This window comes from Dreissena polymorpha, chromosome 2 (genome assembly GCF_020536995.1).
Source record: "Dreissena polymorpha isolate Duluth1 chromosome 2, UMN_Dpol_1.0, whole genome shotgun sequence".
Taxonomy (NCBI): domain Eukaryota; kingdom Metazoa; phylum Mollusca; class Bivalvia; order Myida; family Dreissenidae; genus Dreissena; species Dreissena polymorpha.
In genome coordinates this window covers 148,373,377-148,395,005 of record NC_068356.1, presented here as the reverse complement: position 1 = coordinate 148,395,005, position 21,629 = coordinate 148,373,377, and the positions used below count along the sequence as shown (strand labels likewise).

The 21,629-nt window shown below is 39.4% G+C and overlaps 1 protein-coding gene across 1 annotated transcript; it reads left to right on the top strand.

Annotated features, from left to right (window-relative positions):
* The first annotated feature begins 442 nt into the window (after positions 1-442).
* Positions 443-21,261, top strand: LOC127869391 (multiple epidermal growth factor-like domains protein 6). Its single transcript, XM_052411933.1, has 14 exons — positions 443-639; positions 2,003-2,250; positions 2,695-2,788; positions 3,369-3,530; positions 4,011-4,117; positions 6,696-6,875; positions 10,878-11,182; positions 11,896-12,002; positions 13,283-13,405; positions 14,032-14,167; positions 15,270-15,475; positions 15,880-16,497; positions 18,240-18,390; positions 20,612-21,261. Exons 1-14 carry the CDS (start codon positions 549-551, stop codon positions 20,790-20,792), a joined length of 2,709 nt encoding a protein of 902 aa, XP_052267893.1. The 5' UTR covers positions 443-548; the 3' UTR covers positions 20,793-21,261.
* The last annotated feature ends 368 nt before the right edge of the window (positions 21,262-21,629 follow it).

The window sequence follows — 21,629 nt, the reverse complement described above, 5'->3', positions numbered from 1 at the left end:
TAGTTTTCTTTGAAAGGAAGTTTCTTCTTAATAAAAATCCAGTTAAGGCGGAAAGTTCAGTCCCTGATTATCTTGTGCCGACTGCACATGCTACTCTGGGACTACACGGAAAGTTCAGTCCCTGATTATCTTGTGCCGACTGCACATGCTACTCTGGGACTACACTTTACACACTTGCTTTGAACGAGGATTAAATAATGAATGTAACGTGAACATCTCGCTTCAAACCACCATATTGGCCATGTTATTTTCATGTGAAAAAATACGAATTTTAACGTATAAGGGCTTCTGATTGTTTTCAATTTTAGATCTAATCTAAAAGTACACCTATGGCAAAACTTTTTAATTATAATTGCCATAGGGATTATACAATAAGAATTATGTATTTTTTTTATATTTTTTTTATTGTGTCTACATTTTGGTCAGGAAACTGCAATGCTGGGAGATGCAAAGACGGTTTCTACAATCTCCAATGTACGGATAGATGCAGCAGCTTCTGTCAAGGTGCAACATGTTCCTTTGAGCTTGGTAATTGCGCCCCATGCGACATGGGATGGTACGGACAGAAATGTGACGCTGTCTGCAGTCCGAACTGCAAGAACAACAACTGCGTGAATACGAGGACTTTCTGTTCAGAAGGTACGTCTGTTGTTCTGCACTTAAACTTATGAGACAGAATCTACGGCTTAGTTATTGTAGTAAAAGCCACCGATGTGAACTTCCGATGCGATTTATAATGCATTGTAAATTAAAGAAAAATATGGCTAAACATGAAAATCTAACGCAAAATTAAAAAAAAAATGGAAACATCAGGTGAACCTCAATACAACCACTGTACTGCTTATAATTTTAAAAGCGCCGCAAAGTGCAAAAAGTATTTGTTTGAGAAAGAGCGTTTTCCTAAACATTTGCGTTTAATTTCCGAAAACAATTCGCAACATTAGACTCCGCCCATGGTTGTGTCAGAATAATCAAAAGCTTTATTTTCATTGTATTTGGAAACAAAAACTTTCGCGGGTTAAACGTCAAACATCTGCTGATATAATTATAAAATAAATTATTCAGAGTTAAACATGTTGAGGCCATACTTCAGCCACAAACAGCCTGGTTAACCTAAAGCATTCCGCAACATTATACACATCTGCCTTTCTTTCGCAAAATGGTCCTTAATTAGGTCGCACAGGCTAATCAGGGACGACACTTTCCACCTAGACTGGATTTTCTCTAATAAGAGACTTCCTTTTAACGAACAATACCATATAAAATTATAAGAGGAACGTGTCGGCGCCGATTAGCATGTGTGGACTGCACAGGCGAATATGGGACGACATTTTACGCACGTGTATTAAGCCCCATTTTTTGTAAACGAGGATCACATATTTCTTTTATACCTTATGATAAAATTTGACATTTCTGCAGTGAAATAACAGTATTGAAAATAAACAAATTGTTATTTTCACCGGTGAAAATAACAAATTTTCGGAACTACTTTTCCTATTTTAGATTATCATAAATAACTTTATATATATTTTTTATGATCACGAGTGAATTAAAATCGACATTCCATCGAATCCAACAAATTTTCTTTTTATTTTATGCCTTTACCGTTTATTTACATTTTAAAAGAGTTTAACTGGATAATTTCGCTGGTATAATGACGTCATTTTGTCACTCTAATGACGTCGTTTTGTGGTTTGAAATGTATTGAGGCACGCCACGGGAGAAAGGGTAACTTTTCAGCGAAAGGGAAACAGCTTTTAATTATTTTTTTGAAAAAGGTGCATAAAAGAAACAGAACATTTGTTCATGTCAGTGTAAGATCGTTTGTTATTTCACTCGTGATCATAGAAATATAATATTTTCACTCGTGGTTTCACTCGTGGCAGCGCCACTCGTGAAAATATATTTTCTATAATTGCTCGTGAAATAGCTAAAGATCTTACACTGACATGAACAAATATCCTCTATATCTTAACCGGTTGTTATTTTTGTCATTAAAAAGGTTGCGCAGATGGATTTTACGGAAGTGACTGTTCTTTGTCCTGCAATAACAACTGCGTCAACAAAGCATGTAACGTCACTACTGCGGCTTGCACGTTTGGTTGCCAAGGCAGCATGTACTATGGGCCCACATGTAACAGCGCTTGTAACGCGAATTGTCTGGGCGGCATCTGCAGCAGGGCCGGATATTGTCTGTCAGGATGTAACGTCGGTTTCTATGGCGACCAGTGTCAGCTAACGTGCCAATCGGTATGTGTGATGTATTACAAAAAGCTGTTTGAATGTTCTTGCTTTTAGTACTTTTTAACATGATTTTAAACATAATATGATTATATCACTTGCTATACCTTGTTTCCCATGTAATACAACCATGACATGTTTTTTTAATTTCACATGTGTAATACAACATTTTCAAGCGTTTTCATTGGCTTAGTTTTCGTTTATTGAAGTGTGGTCCTGATTTAAATTTTAGCCTGTGCAGAAGGAACGAAAGTTTTCAGTTTTATGGCAGTACTCATTAAACAGTAGTCTTTTGTTATTGGAAATCTAGTTAAGGCGAAAAGTGTCGTCCCTAATTAGCCTGTGCGGACTGCGCGTGTTTATCTGTTACGATACTTTACACATATGCATTTAACCCCTTTTTCACAGAGCGAGGCTGAATTATATTTAATGATTTTTTGTCTGTCACGACAGAGCTCCAAATGCAATGACGGTACTTGTGGTCGTGTGTCGGGCATCTGCGACGACTGCCAAGTCTCCCCACCCAGCGTCAATTGTCCGTCAGCTGGTACGTGACGACATCCTTTTTTCAGCAATTATTAACACAGTATTATGTTCCAATAGAAATATGAGCCTTGCTGTTGTTAAAAAAAGTTTAAATACATGTGCGTAAAGTGTCGCCACAAATTAGTATGTGCAGTCCGCACAGGTTATTCAATGATGACACTTTCCGCTTTCACTAGATTTCCGCAATCAAGATACATCCTTTGAATACCCATGAACATTCAAAATCAACAAATATTTCGTGAAATATTTCGTAAAATAAAGTTTAAACAATAAAACAATTAATGTTTCTTGTAGCAAAAGCCACAATTTAAACGCGAGATAAGTGTTAAGGTTGCATAGATTTAACGAGCTACAAAAATGCTCGTTGTTGTTATTTGTGTGACAATGTATTCCATGTGAATTTACCGCGACGATATCCGAACATTTACAAGCGACGTTCTTAGAACTTTACACTGCATGGATTCTTTGGATTAATATGTCAAGCTGATGTTTACAAAGTAATCCGTTTCGATTTGAGGGGTAATAATAATGGATCCTTGATAAAAACTGGTTGCAACATTTTCCATGATGTTTCATTGTAGTCTGCCCAGCGGGTTTCGCAGGCGACGCCTGTACCACCCCCTGTCCGAGTAGACTGTGCCTCTTCAACAGGTGTGACCGCTACTCGCCCAACCACTGCACAGCCTGTCCGCAAGGGTCTTATGGCAGCTTGTGTAACATGACCTGCCCCAACTGCAAGTCTGGTAAGTTTCTCTCAGTCATGATTAAGTGCCGAAAAAAAACACAACTTTATACAAATCGTTTTATTGGCTGTTCCGGACTTTAGTCCATAGTAGTTTCCGTTTGTTTGTTTTGTTTGATATTTCGCCCCGTTGTCAACAGTAGTCTTGTCATCAAGGCCGTCAGTTAACCATCTAACACTTTTCTTTGGAAAGCTGGTTCACCAGTACTTAGTGCACATTTTTTTTGCCAGTAGCTGACAACTGTACTTATTCAATGATACAAGGGGTAAATGGCCGTAGTAAGGATTTCATGCCCAATTTTCACCCAAGTTATGTGGCTTGACCGGGGATCTACCAATTGAGCCAGCCGTCCTCATTATTTGTGTTATCCGAAGTGTGTTTGTATACGTTACATTCATGCACATTTTTGGTTTTCAGGCTGAGGTATTGATTTGAAGTTGAAAACGCATTCGGAATGGTTTACTGTTTTGTTGTTCTCAGGCTGTAACCAGAACACGGGTGTGTGTGATGACGGTTGTAAGGATGGATGGTACGGTCAGACGTGCAACCAGCAATGCAGGAGTGAATGTGCCTCGTGTGAACGGAACGTAAGTTGAAATGATGATACAATTGTTATGTGTTACCAAAAATATCGAGACAAAGAAATAGTTATGCTGGTTGTTCTACAGCGAACCGTTCGGAATTAATAATAAGCATTTTCGCTCACACGTTTTTGATTAGCAATATCTTTAAATGTAGTTTCATAATGCGTAGTTTGTTGAAATAATGACGCACACAACTCGATGACATATTCCTTGAAATATAGTTGCTTTTAACACGACGTTTTCCAAGTCTACAAACTATACTCATCAGCAAGGTACATCGGTAACTTTCCTGTTCATTAAGTTTTCAAGTCAGTCTAACGAATATCGATGGTAGCTCTGTAGCAAATGTCCCATAGCTGTAAAAAAAATAAGTTCATCGTCTTCCGCTGTCTAAGTGTACGTTAACTTTCTCACATAAAATTGAGCAAGCTTTTTAATGAAAGGGCCGTATGATGTCATTTGATTGTGTAATCACAGCAAAAGTTGTATAGGAACATAAAAAAAAATTAACAATAAGCGTGAGTGGTTTTTGACGTCGCTCTGGAGAGCGGCGACTAGTATGTAATGCATTTTTTTTTTCGCTTATGGGAGGAGAAGTTATTTTACGGATCTATGTATATATTTTTGTTTTAATAATATTTTGCATAGTGGTGATTTGTTGTGTAAATTTGTGTAAATAAGTACTGCATTTGTGCCTATTACATTTATTACAACATTGATTGCCAATAATGCAAAGCTAATTGTTTTAATTAATAACTGATCCACAACTGACACGGGGGAAAGATCACAGGGACTGGGCAAATACGCGAAACTTTCTGGTTTTGTATAAAAACAAAACATAATCAAAATATTATTTATTTTGTGGTTTCTCTAATTTGCTTATTTAGTGGAGAATCAATGTAGTACGATATTTGACGACGTATCGCGCAAGCAAGTTTATTGGAAGGCGTAGTGGTACGAAAACGTACAATGTATTAGTTTATTAATAGACATATAATAACGATCGCTATACACAACTTTACCAAATAGCAGTACATTAATGATGTCAGCCGGAATAGCTCATTTGGGAGAGCGTTAAACTGAAGTTGTTTACGCAACAACCATCTTAAGGCCCCCGGTTCAATCCCGTGTTCCGGCACGAACGGAACAGTTCGGCGGCTGACAATTTTTTCAGTCAGGTTAATAAATATAATAAAGCTTTATTTTATGTAGACATTTTAAAATCCATTTTACTACAATTAGACATTTTTATTAAAATTAATGGATGCCGCGTGGCGACAACGTTAATTAACATTTCTAACATCACTTAAATATCTTATAAAAAATACACGTGTTTTTATATTAACAAATAAATGCAAACAACACATCTATTATCCATGTATTTTTATGGTTGTCTATCATAGGTCCTAAGTACTATACCTACCACATATAGAGCGCGAAGCGCGACACGTATTATTGATTGTAACAATGAGTTGCGATAAAGGAAGCAGCCGCTAATCAAGGAGGAGCTGTGCCCCAGCAACCCGTTTCCCTAGAGTCAAGCACTCCTCGGAGTTTTTTTTAAGAACCACATATAGAGCGCGTGTGTTTTTATATCAGTATTACTCGAACCCTATTGAAAATGATGAATATCGGAGAAATAAATCTATTATGATCTTTTACTGAATTTCAAAGTATTGTGAAATGCAGCTTCTTTATGCAATTTATATTTTTCATTCATTTTTTTTCAAACTTTTACATTGTTTTCATATCAATGAGTACTCAACCCCTATCGTAAATGAGCAACGTAAGAATAAGTTCATCTCCCCTTGAAGTTGAGAAAACTATGAAATTACGCGTACACGATGAAGCAGATTTTTTAAAACCTACACAAATCTGTTCCATTAATGAAAACTGCACACGGATGCCAGTAACAAAAAGAAAACCAATGTAAATAAAATGAACTATGAACTATTTGGGGGTTACAACACAAAATCAAAGATAATGGTTATTTGGGGGTTTTAACACAACATCATAAATAATGGTTATTTGGGGGTTATAACACAAAATTATAGATAATGGTTATACCAGTATCTTTTTCTATTTTGTTTAAAATAATCGGCCAATATATTAATATTTACAGTACAAAAAAAATCGTTCCATGTAACTACATTGAGTGCCTTTTACACTGAAATTCCCGACGCCCTTTGATGCTTTGCATCAATACTTATCTTGTATATTTCTTAATTAAAGTTTATGCCGTTAAGTGTACAATTGATAATAGCTATGCAAACACATCAATAAACACAGTTTTTTTTCTGTAAACGATGTATGCTTACGGAAAATTCAACAAAGTGTATCAACCCAATTAAACATGAAGCGGAAATAAGAACCGAATCCGCCACCCCGCAACCCGAAAACCCTTTCAATTGTTTGTCTTGCCTGTTGTTGAATATTATGTGACGTGTCTGTCATGTTTCACCGGGACATACGTGTCAGTGATTCGCAAGAAACAAAGACCTTCGTGATAAAAATAACTGTTTTCGACTGCTTTGCTCAGCTCGATGTTCTTTGTTTTGTAATAATGACCTTCTTGTCGCAGTCCGGAGAATGTGTGACTTGTATTGCCGGACGTTGGGGCCTAAACTGTCAACAAAGCTGCAGTGCGTTCTGTCAAATGACCGTCGAGCAGGGTGTCAACATGCTATACTGCGACAAGACCACTGGCGCATGCAGGCAAGGGGTGTGTCAAGTTGGGTACTGGAGGGCAGACTGCACTCAGGTATGTTCACAGACAGGCAGGCACGGGTGTGTCAGTCAAGGGGTGTGTCAGGCAGGGAGTGTGTCAGGCAGGGGTTGTGTAAGGTAGGGGTGTGTCAGACAGGGAGTGGGTCAGGCAGGGGGTGTGTCAGACAGGGTGTGTGTCAGGCAATGTGTGTGTCAGGCAGGGGTTGTGTCAGACAGGAAGTCTGTCAGGCAGGGGGTGTGTCAGGCTGGGGTGTTTCTGGCAGGGGGGTGTCAGGCAGGGTGTGTGTCAGACAGGGGGGTGTCAGTCTGAGGGTGTGTCATGCAGGGGGTTTAAGGTAGGGTTGTGTCAGACAGGGATAAGGTCAGACAGGAGGTGTGTCAGACAGGGGGGGTGTCAGGCAAGGGGGGTGTAATGGCGGGGGTTGTGTCAGGCAGTGGGTGTGTCAGGCAGGGGTTGTGTCAGGCAGGGGGTGTGTCAGGCAGGGGTTGTGTCAGGCAGTGGGTGTGTCAGGCAGGGGGGGGTGTCAGTCAGGATGTGTGTCAGACAGGGGGGTGTCAGGCATAGGGTGTGTCAGACAGGGGAGTGTAAGGTAGGGGTGTGTCAGACAGGAAGTGGGTCAAACTGGAGGTGTGTAAGACAGGGGGTGTGTCAGGCAGGGGGGTTTCAGGCAGGGTGTGTGTCAGGAAAGGGGTGTGTCAGGCAGGGGGTGTGTCAGGCAGAAGGTGTGTCAGGCAGGATTTGTGTCAAGCAGGGGAAGTGTCAGGCAGGGGGTGTGCCAGGCAGGGGGTTGTCGGGCAGGGGATGTGTCAGGCAGTGTGTGTGTCAAGCAGGGGTTGTGTCAGGCAGGGGGTTTGTCAGGCAGGGGTATGTGTACCGGAAAGGAGTAGGTCAGACATGAGGTGTGTCAGACAGAGGGTGTGTCAGGCAGGGGGGATGTCAGGCAGGGGTTTTGTCAGGCAGTGTGTGTGTGTCAGGCAGGGGTTGTGTCAGGCAGGGGGTGTGTCAGACAGGGTGTGTGTCAGACAGGGGTGTGTCAGGCTGAGGGTGTGTCGGACAGGGGGGGTGTAAGGTAGGGGTGTGTCAGACAGGGAGTGTGTCAGACAGGAGAAGTGTCAGACAGGGTGTGTGTCAGGCAGGGGTTGTGTCAGGCATGGGTTGTGTCAGGCAGGGGTTGTGTCAGGCAGAGGGTGTGTCAGGCATGGTGTGTGTCAGACATGGTGTGTGTCAGGCAGGGGATGTATCAGACAGAGGATGTGTCAGGCAGGGTGTGTGTCAGGCAAGGGGTGTGTCAGGCAGGGGTGTGTCAGGCAGAGTGTGTATCAGACAGGGGGTTAGTCAGGCAGGGGGGGTGTCAGGCAGGGTGTGTGTCAGGCAGGTGTGTCAGGCAGAGTGTGTGTCAGGCAGGGGGTGTGTCAGGCAGAGTGTGTGTCAGGCAGGGGGTGTGTCAGGCAGGGGGTGTGTCAGGCAGGAGGTTTGTCAGTCAGGGGGTGTGTCAGACAGGAGGCGTGTCAGGCAGGGGGTGTGTCAGGCAGAGGGTGTGTCAGGCAGAGAGTGTGTCAGGCTAAGGGTGTGTCAGGCAGGGGGGCTGTCATGCTGAGGGTGTGTCAGGCAGGGATTGTGTCAGGCTGTGTGTGTGTCAAGCAGGGGTTATGTCAGACAGGGGGTTTGTCAGGCAGGGGTATGTGTACCGGCAGGGAGTAGGTCAGACATGAGGTGTGTCAGACAGAGGGTGTGTCAGGCAGGGGGGATGTCAGGCAGGGGTTGTGTCAGGCAGTGTGTGTGTCAGGCAGGGGTTGTGTCAGGCAGGGGGTGTGTCAGACAGGGTGTGTGTCAGACAGGGGAGTATCAGGCTGAGGGTGTGTCGGACAGGGGGGGTGTAAGGTAGGGGTGTGTCAGACAGGGAGTGGGTCAGACAGGAGATGTGTCAGACAGGGTGTTTGTCAGGCAGGGGATGTGTCAGGCAGGGGTTGTGTCAGGCAGAGGCAGAAGAGCTTATAGGATGGCAGGATGTCTGTGTGTCTGTGTGTGTGTGCGTCGGTTAGACTTTTCTTGTTTTTTCGATAAAGTCCACAGTTTTCATCCGAATCTTTACAAACTTGTTCAGTGTCTTTATATTTATGAGGATTCAAGCCCTATTGATTTTCAGATCACTGGGTCAAAGGTAAAGGTAACAGTGACTCGAAATAGTAAAATGGTTTCCGGATGATAACTCAAGAATGCTTAGGCTTAGGATCATGAAACTTCATAGGTACATTGATCATGACTGGCTGATGACCCCTTTTCATTTTCAGGTCACTAGGTCAAAGGTCAAGGTCACAGTGACTCAAAATAGTAAAATGGTTACTTTTTCTTGTTTATCCTTTATGACCCCTATTGATTTTCGGGTCACTAGGTCAAAAATCAAGGTCACAGTGACAAGAAAAAGTAAAATGGTTACTTTTTCTTATGGGATGGCAGGGTGTCTGTGTGTCTGTGTGTGTGTGTGTGCGTGCGTTAGACTTTTCTTGTTTATCCGATAAAGTCCACAGTTTTCATCCGATTCTTTACAACCTTGTTCAGTGTCTTCATATTAATGAGGACTCAAACCCTATTGATTTTCAGGTCACTTGGTCAAAGAAAAAGGTCACAATGACTCAAAATAGTAAAATGGTTTCCGGGTGATAACTCAAGAATGCTTAGGTCTAGGATCATGAAACTTCATAGTTACATTGATCATGACTGGCAGATGACCCCTAATAATTTTCAGGTCACTAGGTCAAAGGTAAAGGTCACAGTGACTCGAAACAGTAAAATGGTTTCCGGATGATAACTCAAGAATGCTTAAGCCTAGGATCATGAAACTTCATAGGTACATTGATCATGACTGGAATATGACCCCTATTAATTTTCAGGTCAAAGGTCAAGGTCACAGTGACTCAAAACAGTAAAATGGTTTCCGGATCATAACTCAAGAATAATAAGGCCTAGGATCATGAAACTTTATAGGTACATTGATCATGACTGGCAGATGACCCCTATTGATTTTCAGGTCACTAGGTCAAAGGTCAAGGTCACAGTGACAAAAAACGTATTCACACAATGCTGCCACTACAACTGACAGCCCATATGGGGCATGTTTTACAAATAGCCCTTGTTTAAAAAGAGCAATAACGAAGCAATAATTCCAGAATGACTTCCCCTTGAATATGAGAACATTTTGGAAATCCCGCTTGTTTACGCAATTAATTCCACAGTTTTCATCCAATTATTTCCACATTTGCACAGTATCTTTATATCAATGAGGACTTGAACCCTTTTGAATATGAGCAGTATCGGGGAATTAAGTACACAATAATCTCCCCTTGATTTTGAGAAAATTGCACAATTAAGTACACAGTTTCCATCTTATTCTTTCCAAACTTGCACAATGTTTATAGCAGTAGAGCGATTCAGGCCCTCATGGGCCTCTTGTTTTAACAAGGTAGACGTTCTATATAGACTTTATATGCTTGTTTAAAAACTGGGCGTATTTAGGGAACACATTCCTGATGAACGGGCGGTTGCTGTCGTGATCAATGCTGGCCGCTGTATTTTCCAAAATGTTTGATAATAAGCCCGCCGACCGGAGGCACTTCTAAATGATTACCCTTGACTTATGAAATAGTTGCAAACTCAATATCGTCTACCTTAAACCCAAATTGTGCAAGATCGTCTACCCTTAAACCCAAATTGTGCAAGATCCACTACCCTTAAACCCAAATTGTGCAAGTCGAAACACAATAACACTTGGCGACAATGTTTCTGCGCATTAAATCTCAACCAATTTCCAAGTTTGATACGTCTTAAACATTTTTTAATTATTTCCTTTGCATTATTGAAATTTTGCCAATATACCCTAGATCTAGCCGGCTTATTTTGTGACAAGATATGACTCTTGTTCGTGTATAGGGCGAAAGTAAAGATGACCACCCATAAAAGTAAGTCGGCTAAGGTAAGACCGAAACTTGGTTGTCAATGCCATAGCGATTCGATTACCGTTTATTTCATATTTTTCAGGCGTGTCACACAAACTGCCTGACCGATAACAACGGTAACAGAGTGTGTGAAATACTTGACGGTAGATGTACATTCGGATGTAAGGACACTTTTTACGGCACCGTATGCAACGAAACGTGCAGTATTCGATGCAAGAATAGAATGTGTAAGAATTACGCTAACAACTGTGACCTCGGCTGCGCTGATGGTTACTATGGCGACAGTTGCAGCGGGACATGCAGTTCGCACTGCGGAGGTAACAAGAAATGCTTCGCGAACAACGGAACATGTACTCAAGGATGTGAACTGAGTTACTACACCCCAAGGTAAATGTATTTCATGTCAGAAAGTAAACACTTTATAATTCAGAATTTTTGCTATAAAAGAGTTGATTTCGATTGCTTAATTCAAACAAGGTATCTACTATTCTTTGTATGACTCCATGTTGTATGTAATAAATATGATCATATGTCTTCGTTAACAGGGTTTTTTTGCTCGAGAAAATCAGCATTTCACAGAATGCAAACTTTGTGAACTCTTTATTTAGTACTAAAGTTTTCACAGCTTTGAACACACTTCCAGACCACGTGACATAAGACATCCGATATACCGGTTTGCCAAAAATATGTGCTCCAGTTGCTATTGAAGACAAGATTGTAAATCATAATTAACTGTGGGGCATATATTTTCGTTGATTTCGTGGGTTTACCGATCCACGAATTCAACACAAACACATAGGAAACGACTAACGTAATTTTTTCCTCTTTTTTTTCAAAAATCAGAAATCAACGAATTTAGGTGTTCGCTAAAAATTATTGTCTTTACACCACGAATTTCCATGCGGACAAATGTACATGATTTTACAGTAAGTTTTTTTGTTCTTTATATCGTTAAATGTTTGTATGGAACATATACCGTCCCGTGACTATACTGAATGGGTCTTGACGAAAAAAACACATATAAACGTTCACTACACCTAGACGTGTGTATGTAAATCTGGCACATTCTCATTTTCGCATTGACTCAGTTCTTCTTACAGATGTGATACACCATGTGCTAACACGTGCTTGGACGGTACATGCGACGCTACTGGGGGTTGTCCGGATTGCAAGAGAAGTCCTGTGGGACTGAACTGTCGAGTTCAGCGTATGTAAAATATTTAAAAGGATACCAAGGGAAAGACCCCCGATAATGTTGTAGATCTTTAGGTCTAACCCTTTTCTCATTATGTGTGTATGGACCAATTGTATAAATTTGTATAAATGTCATGCTTTTGGAAATAAAATGTTTAAAGTTTTAAAACAAAATAGATACCACAAGAATTTGCGTTGATGTTAAAAAATATGCCGGAATAATGTGTGTTGTTGTCTGTATTTCAGTTTCCTCTGCAGGACATTTTCATCAAGAACTTAATGTCCGCATATTTTCTGATCAAGACATCCGAATATTCGTGCAAATCGGATTTTTTTTATTTCAGTATAGATTAAATCATATAAATATATCATACTCCTTTTAAAAAATTTTGGATGTTTTCAATGTCGTGATATTTCTTGTGAAAGAGTTGCAAAAGATATATGCAAAATGTGCGTTCGGTCATTAATTCTCGCTAGTTTGCGACACATTGTCCGGTAATGACGGTTTACATGGACGGCCCAACTATGAACAGGAATGGGCCAAACTTTGGAAAATTCATACACAATTTGTTACACGCTGCAGTTATAAATACGTAATTTAGAATGCAAATCTAATAATTTAATGTTAAAAATCTTATATTGTTTCGATTGTTTTATCTTTTGGGGCACCTATAAGTGACACGGTCCCTTTAAATCAGTCTAATCCGCTCACAGGACCAAGTCTCACATACACAGGTGTCATTATTCATATTACATCAACCTATGTCTTCAACACATACACCATTTCTTCATGTTATTCACGTTCTTCCTATGCACTCTAAATAATGTCTGCTTTCTACGAATTGTTTGCTGGTATAGTTTCCCTTTTTGTTTGCAGCTTTTGGATTTACATACTGCCTTGATATACAAATATCTGTTTTTACAATTGTAGATATATCCTTTATTTGTTAATGTATATTTGAGTCGTGTTCTGAGAAAACTGAGCATAATGCATGTGCGTAAACAGTAGATATAAATTATCGAACATTTTAGCAAAAACGCACACTCGTACCTTTGCCGTAGTTTTCCGTTTATTGTGAAACACGTTAAGATCATCATCGCGTTAGTTGTTTTGATAAAATTAATTAATATGAGCTTTATAACAGAAATCGATTTATAAATGTAAACAGTTGTGCTGAACTTACAATCGCATAGATTTAAAAAGTCAATTTGTTGAAGGTAGACATAAACAGTAATTCAAATATTTTCATACGGGTGTGGACATATTGTCATTTATTATTACCATGGTTACAGAGTGCACACCGGGGTATTACGGTACCACGTGTGAAAGCAGATGCCCAGGGGCGCAGTGCATAAACAACATGTGTAACCGTCAGAATGGACACTGTAATAACGGATGCAATACCAACTATCACGGTACGCTTTCCAGAATAACAACATATCTCGCTTAATTGGGGCTTAATGTCCGTAAAGTATCGTCCCAGATTAGCAGATTGCAGTAAGCCCTATTTTCTCACAGCGATGCTCACTTTTATATGAGCCGTTCTCTGTGAAAAAGGGATTTAACGCATGTGCGTAAAGTGTCATCCCAGATTACCCTGTGCACTCCGCACAGGCTAATCAGGACAACACTGTCCGCCTAAGCTAGATTTTTGCTAAAAAGAGACTATCTTTAAACAGAAAATATCATAAGCGGAAATTGTCGTCCCTGATTAGCCTGTGCGGACTGTACCGGCTAATCTGGGACACTTTACGCACGTGCTTTTGACCCCATTTTCGTAGAACAATACTCATATGTTCTAATGTTATCCATGATTGCCTTCTCAAAATATGTTATATGATTTCATAGAATACTTGAATAAAGATCATAATTAACGACGGGTGCTCGAGTATATTCAGGTCTATTGATTATCACATTGCATTCATGTTTGCAGTTATGTAGTTAATTGAGTTCCTTGACCATTCCAGATTGTATGTTTTTAAATATATGTATTTGTGTTTTATACAGGTGTTTAATTTAATTTTATTTGTTTGATATGCAGGTTCTTATTGTACGGAAATATGTCAATGTAGCAGCGGCGGTACGGAGAGGTGTGAGCAGGTTGACGGCTCATGTAAATGCAGGACGGGATGGACCGGCAAGTTATGTGACAAGTTCTGCAATGAGGGATGTTTGGGGTACGTGGTCGTGATATGGGCTAGACGCCTAAATGAGCCGGGCTTAAAGTCCGCATAGGCTAATCAGAGACGACATTTTGCGATTTAATTGCATTTTTCGTGTAAATGCACGGTTAAATTTGGGAATACACTTTACGCACATGCGTTAAACCCCGTTTTCTCAGAGCGAGTCTCAAATAGATAGTATTGCTGCATCAAAGTCTGCCAAAATATTTGGTTCCGCCAAATCATTCAGTATAATCGTTCTATGATATATCGGTCTAAATGAGCCGGGCTTAATGCATGTGCTTAAAGTCCGCACAGGCTAATCAGAGACGACATTTTGTGATTTAATTTCATTTTTCGTGTAAAGGAAGTCTCTTTTAAACCAAAATCCAGTAAATGCAAAAAGTGTCGTCGCTGATAAGCCTGTGCGAACTGCATGGTTTAATCTGGACGACATTTTACGCACATGCTTAAGCACCGTTTTCTCAGAGCGAGGCTCATAAAGATAGAATTGCAGCTTTAAATCGGCCTTAATATTTGTTTCCGCTCTCGCTCTACAATCAGTTAATCGTTCTATGATATCGGTCTAAATCAATCAATTCAAACCGACACTTAAAATTAAAAAAAAAATAGCAATAACAACTGACCACTTCCATCATTCTTAGAAATACATGACGGTTCAAATGACGGTTCGTCGTCATGTGGAAAACTTTAGGTAGCTATCAACAATACATTTTGATGTTGTATCCAAAGATGTACTTAAGGAAATTTTTAATGAAGATGTCTGCATTTTGGAAGAAATAGTTAAAATAGTTGAAAGTCAATATTACAAGTAAGCCTCGTTTTTAGAAAAGGCTTAATGCATTTTCGCAAAGTATCGTCCCAGATTATCATGATCAGTCCGCTTATCAGGGACAACATTTTTTTGCTATTAATGTATATTACATTTACAAGAAGTCTTTTCTGAGCAAAGTCCAGTTTAAGCCAAAAATGTCGTGCATTAAACCACGTTTTCACAGAACGCAACTCAATTGTTTGTCATTATGATGTCGTCGGGCGTAAACAAAATAATGATTAAAACACGGTTCTCCAACTGGTACCCTTGACTTTGTTACAGATCACAATGCACACAAGATGGCACCTGCTTGAATGGCTGTAAATCCGGTTACTATGGCAGCGACTGCAGTGGGACATGTGACAACTGCGTCGGAAGGAACTGCAGTGGAAGCACGGGGGTCTGTACCAACGGCTGCGTAGCTGGTTACTATAGCAACATGTGTAACCTGGCCTGCCCGGCAGAATGCAAAGAATGTGGCAGTGCAGGTAATTTATGCATGCTGTTTTTTAATCAAATGTGCTGTTCTTATTTACATTTTTGAGATAAAGGCAGATGCGAAACGATAAAACGGGATTATATGTGGTCGAGATATGCGTTAGAGATTTTCTTAGCTGTCAGACATTTTGTTTGTCTCTTAGAAATCCAGAATGCGAGCCGTTGAGTAATTTGTTTCAGTATTATTTATCCACAAAGTTGTTTCAAAGCTTGTGTTGCCATTACGTTGTCAAAATTGTTAATTCCAAGCTTGTGTTGTCATTGCATTGTCAAAACTGTTGAGTCAAGGCTTGTGTTATCATGGCGTTGTCAATTTATTTTTGGGGGGTCAAAGCTTGCGGTACAATTGCGTCGTGAAAACGTTTAAACCATAGTTTGTGTTACCATTGCATAGGAACCTGCACCAAGTGTAAAGACACCCACTATGGACTGCCTGCCTGCAACTTGCCATGTAGTGAGAACTGTGTGGTCACTTCATCCGGTCGCGTCTGTAACGAGATCAGTGGGACGTGCTTAGGGGATTGTAAAGCAGGCTTCTTCGGTGCACAGTGTCATACAATATGCAGCGTGCAGTGCGCTACGGTAAGTTGCGACCGTGGAAGCGGGGCGTGTACCCCATGTAAGACGGGATACAGAGGGGTAAACTGCACGGCGACTTGTTCTGGGAATTGTAAGCCAGGGAATTACGGTCGAACATGTGGACAGTTAAACGGCTTCTGTGACAAAGGCTGCAACACCGGTTTCTATGGGGACGACTGCGTTTTGACCTGCCCGACTAATTGCGCAAACAAGCAATGCGACGCCAATGGGCTTTGCACGGGCTGCACAGAAGGTTATTACGGCAGCACTTGCGCCAACCAATGTAGCGGATGTTTTGAACTTCAGTGCTCCTCAGTGAATGGAGACTGCAAAACAAAATGCGTGGCTGGAAAGTACGGGACTAAGTGTATTTCAAACTGCCTGGAGACTTGCAATGACAGCACGTGTGATCAGACGACAGGAAAGTGTGAAGGTGAGTGGAGTCATAGCATTTTCATTTTTTAATTTAACAATTCAAATAGTTATATATTTTTTCATTTGAACTCTTATCTGTCATATGAAAGCTTGAACGTATAATTTTCACATGAAATACTGTAACTATATTATTTATTTCTGCAATTTTTCTATAAATTATTTTAGTTTTCAAGTAATGATAGCGGAATCAACTTAATAATAATGTTTTGTGAAATAATATCGCGTGTTTCTTAATTGTTAAATAATTGCAAAGAAAGTATTTTAGTTTAGTGTATACACTATGCGTATTAATACTAGTTGCCGACACGTATATTGTTGCATTTATGTGACAATGATATAAACATGTATATAATACTTCATATAGTTATTTTACATACGACGTAGTTTAAATCATATGTTTATGAAATTTATTTTACAAAATATCGGAAACTGAGGTAACATTCAAAGTTTATTTTTCATATTGATTGCTCGTTCGTTGTCGTTTTAATGTAACTCGTACAAGGTTTTGTTTTTTCACAGACGAACCATGAAAGAACAACAAACTGACTGTTAATAAATGTTATCGTAAAATAAAATGAAAACTATGTATGCATGTACGTAACTGTCGTCCCAGATTAGCCTGTGCAGTCCATAATAAGTGAAGACACTTTTCCGCTTAAACTGGATTTTCGTTTAGAAGATACTTTTTAAACGGAACAATTAAAACCTTAACAGCGAAAAGTGTCGCTCATGATAAGCTTATGCGGACTTCACAGGCTAATACGACTCTTTGAGCACATTTAATCCAATTTTTGAGAACTCATTACATGTTAAGGCGCGCATGTTAAGCTTTATTGGTCACACAGTGTATTGACTGCACATTTGTTGTACAATTTTCACATTGGTGTCACTAGGTCAAGATTATATATATATTATATAGTCATTTGACTATACCAACATTTATTTTACAGATAATTTTAAGCACAACTATTCCTGGACTGTGTTATTGTCTAAACAAGCAAACATAAATTGTCGAACAGCAATTATGTCAGTGCCATTATTATGCAATTTTTAACCCGTTTATGTAAACTAAAACAATGTGTCCAAGAATAATAATTTCGACACGTCATTAGAAGAAACAATCGTGGAATCGTGTTGTATAAATGCAATGAAAGCCGACATTCGTAGCAACAATGTATTGCCATTCCATACCACATTGTTTCCACATCGTTAAGACGACCCGACATGCTCTTTTAAAACACGCAAATCAAACCATGTTGCCGTTCCATTAAATATGCTATGTAAAAAAACTCATGTCAGATTCGCAGAGTTCGCGGTAGCCTGATTGATGGATACTGTTCCTGAAATGCGATCAATGAGTTATAGGTTCGGTCCCCACTCTGGAAGCGTTCTTAAGAAGCCACCAAGTACTCATTCAACCTGAAAAAAGAATTGATACTTTCTCAAAAGGCCACAGGTTTTCAATGTTTTCCAAATCAAATAAATAGGTTTAACATGTATAAGCATCCCTGTGGGAAAACTCTGCGTAATGCATGTGCGTAAAGTGTCGTTTCAGATTAGCATGTGCCGCCTAATCATAAACGACACATTGCGCTTTTATTGGTACAAACCCAGCTTACGCGGAAAGTGTCATCCAGGATTATGATGTTCCACTGCACAGACTAATTTGGGACGACACTCTACGCATATGTATGAAGCCCATTTTTCCATATCATATCCGTGAGATTCGTCTTCTTTCAGCAAAGGTCACTTACCCTACCCTGCCCCCGGCACCGTCCACAGCGGATGATGAGGAGCTGAGTACCGGCGCCATTATCGGCATCGCCGCCGGTTGCTTCGGCGCCCTCGTCATCATCATCGTCTTCGCCTTCTGTTGCTTCTATCAGATGAGGTTCGTATAAGTAAGAGTTTTCAGTGTGGGCAACTGGGATTAATGAATGTGCGTTAAGTGTCGTCCCAGATTAGCCTGTATATGTAGCGAACTGCACAGGCGTATCTGGGACGACACGTTGCGCACATGCATTCTCAGAACACGTATTCAATGTTTACTTCCATGGAATAAACGATGAATATAACATTTCACAGCTTTAAACATTCAGCATAACGGTCAGTATAACCTGATAAGTGTTTTCTGACAATCTGTTCATGTTGTCAATTGACTGATACGTTCGTCGCGCTGCGTTTTACATGGTAGTTCATATGATTATCATATGTTATCATATGGCCAATAGAGAAGAAAGGTTTATAACAGTCGATAGTGCTGTGCTGTGCTTCCTTTAAAATAAGAATAATGATTCGCGAACTGGTGCTGTACGTTGATATACGATGATGAACGATGCTGCACGATGATGTACGATCATGCACGATTAACTTTCAAATCGATATTTTTGTGAAATATGCATATTATTGACATATATTTAATATTCATTATATTTATTGCTGCGTCTCTCAGGAAACGTGAGAAGCGTTTGCATCTTCCACCCTCTATAACTCACCTGAACACGTACACCGTCACTCCCGTATCACTCATGTTTCCATCTGGTTTGTGACGTCACGTTGGTCCGCATATGAAATCATATTTCAGCGATACATATGTCACTTATGATAACGTTTTCGAAAACAGCTAGATCTAATTCAATGACATCGAGTAAAAATGTCTTTTAAAATTTAGTACATTCAAATCGCTCAACATGATGTAGTTTTCGGCATAGCTGTTTATTATTGATTTGAGATTTTTTTAGATTATTTATTTGCTGCTGGAACATTGACTGAGAATAGAATTTGCGCCATTGTTCATGCTTAAAGACATTCATAATTACAACAACGGTGCATACCACTTACTGCTGGAGACTTAAGTAACTCGTCTCAGTAAGCAGTTAAAATTTACTCAACAACATATTTTTACATATATTTTATATATTGCATACCTGAAAATGTGTTCACTGTACTTATATTTTTAATGTACAGTGAGTCAAGAATCTTGTAAAACAGGAACACATGTACTTTTTATGCATTTTAAGTTTATTGTATGAACCAAAGAGCAATACAGAATAAAATTATGATGAAACAATGTAACTTAGACGAATATCGAAACCGTGTATGTATTGTGCTGAAATTACAAGCCGAGTTTATAAGCCACCCCCCGTCCAGTGTTATGGTTTAATATATGTAAAAATAAATGAAATAATGATTGAATGGTACCTTCTTTCGTTGCCTAATACAGAGGTGAATGGAATGAAAACTTGGTATACGACATCGGTAAATGAATGCACCTCTAATGAAAAGACAAGCGAATAATGCGTATAATATAATATTAAGCATAACTCGATCGAAAAGTGTCTGATCTAAATTTTCATATACTTTCGATAATATTTTCCTAACATTTTAATGTGTTAAATTTGCCTAACAACTCATAGATCACGTATGTTAACGAATTTTACTGTAGTAGATTTAGCTTTTTTTTCTTATTAATATATTTGAAGGTTTATGATCGCATAATTGACGGTACAAACATGATTAAGTTTATTTCAATTAATTATGTCCATGGTGTCCAAATAATCTAGTCTTCGAGAAGTCTCGTTAATAGGGCATGTGTCCAAGAAGACACATACTCATGCAAATTTGCACTGCTGTTATACATTTAGGACAACAAAGTTTATATAATTAATTGTTGTTAAGATTTTTACTGTATTTGGCTAGACGGACAACTTCCTACTAAACCGGATTAAATTGGGGCTTGTCATGTTTCGTTTCTGATTTTTCACAAACATGTACTCATGGCATCAGGTGTTATGATTTCCTATTAATATAATATATATGCTAGTATCTGTTTATTCCGCTCTTTTGGTTGGTTTTCTAAATATGCTGTGCCACACTGTGACGTCATCACTGGCGTGCTATGTATGCAATGTCTCATAATGGCGTATTCACTTGCGCGTGTTATGTATATTATGTCACATAATGACGTATTCAAAGGCGCGGGCTATGTATGCTGTGTCACATAATGACGTCATCACTGGCGCGTGCTATGTATGCTTATTCACATAATGACTTCATCAGGTTGTATGTTTGCTATGTAACATAATTACGTCATCACTGGCGCGTGCTTACAGGCGCGCGGAGGACGCGAAGAGCGAGATCCACATACCGGAAGACATTCTCGAGCGCCTCTCGCACAAGGGTTACACACCGCAAGTGTCTGCACGTGACCTCCACAGCCAATACTCGACCAGCCTTCCCAACCCAAACTATAATCTAGACGGAGATGATGAGAAAGATTTTGTTCTTTTTTAAGAGAAACAAAGCGTGTCATGCACATGCTTTGAAGTCATTTAGAAAATCACGTTGAGACACAACACGTTTATGTTTAAAACATAGCATTGAATACATATTTTTTATTTAAGGGACATTTTCACAGATTTTGGCAATGATTGAAGTTTGTCATTAAATGCCTTAAATTCTATAAATGTATACATTGGAACTAAATAGCATTTAAACCAATCGGCCATCCGTGCTCATACAGTGAATGGTGTATTAAATACTTTATATATAAGCAATTCTCGTGATGTCAAAGAATAGAACGATAGCAACATGACTCCCTAAATTATTAAATCGTTTCGATTTCGTAACGCTTGATATTTTTAAGGTTTTACATTTTCAAAAGATGCATATAATGAATATTTTAGAGCATGGTAAGTGTTCAGTACTACTGTTTTCTCGCAAATGTCATTACAACATAACTATTAAATTTGCAAACCTGAAACATTTATTTTTAAATTTTGTCAATTTACAAAAACGTGAAAAGGTCCCTTTAAAGTTATGGGTTAACGACACGAACATCTTCGTTCTGTTTCAAACCCACGCATGACATACACACCATTTGTCATAATTTAGGCCGCCATTTTTGCTCTGTGTTAAGCCATGTATGGCATACACATGTTCGTTTTAGTGTGAAAACGCTTGTGTCGAAACTGCATGCACGACTTCAGTATTTGCATGCATGTTTATAATCTGACGTGTTTTAATTAGTTACCAACATCATTCTTGATTAACTAGATAATTAACTATGTATTTGTATTCCACTTTCCCCAACTATTGGTGGTACGGTTTTGCAGGATAAAAAAATATGTT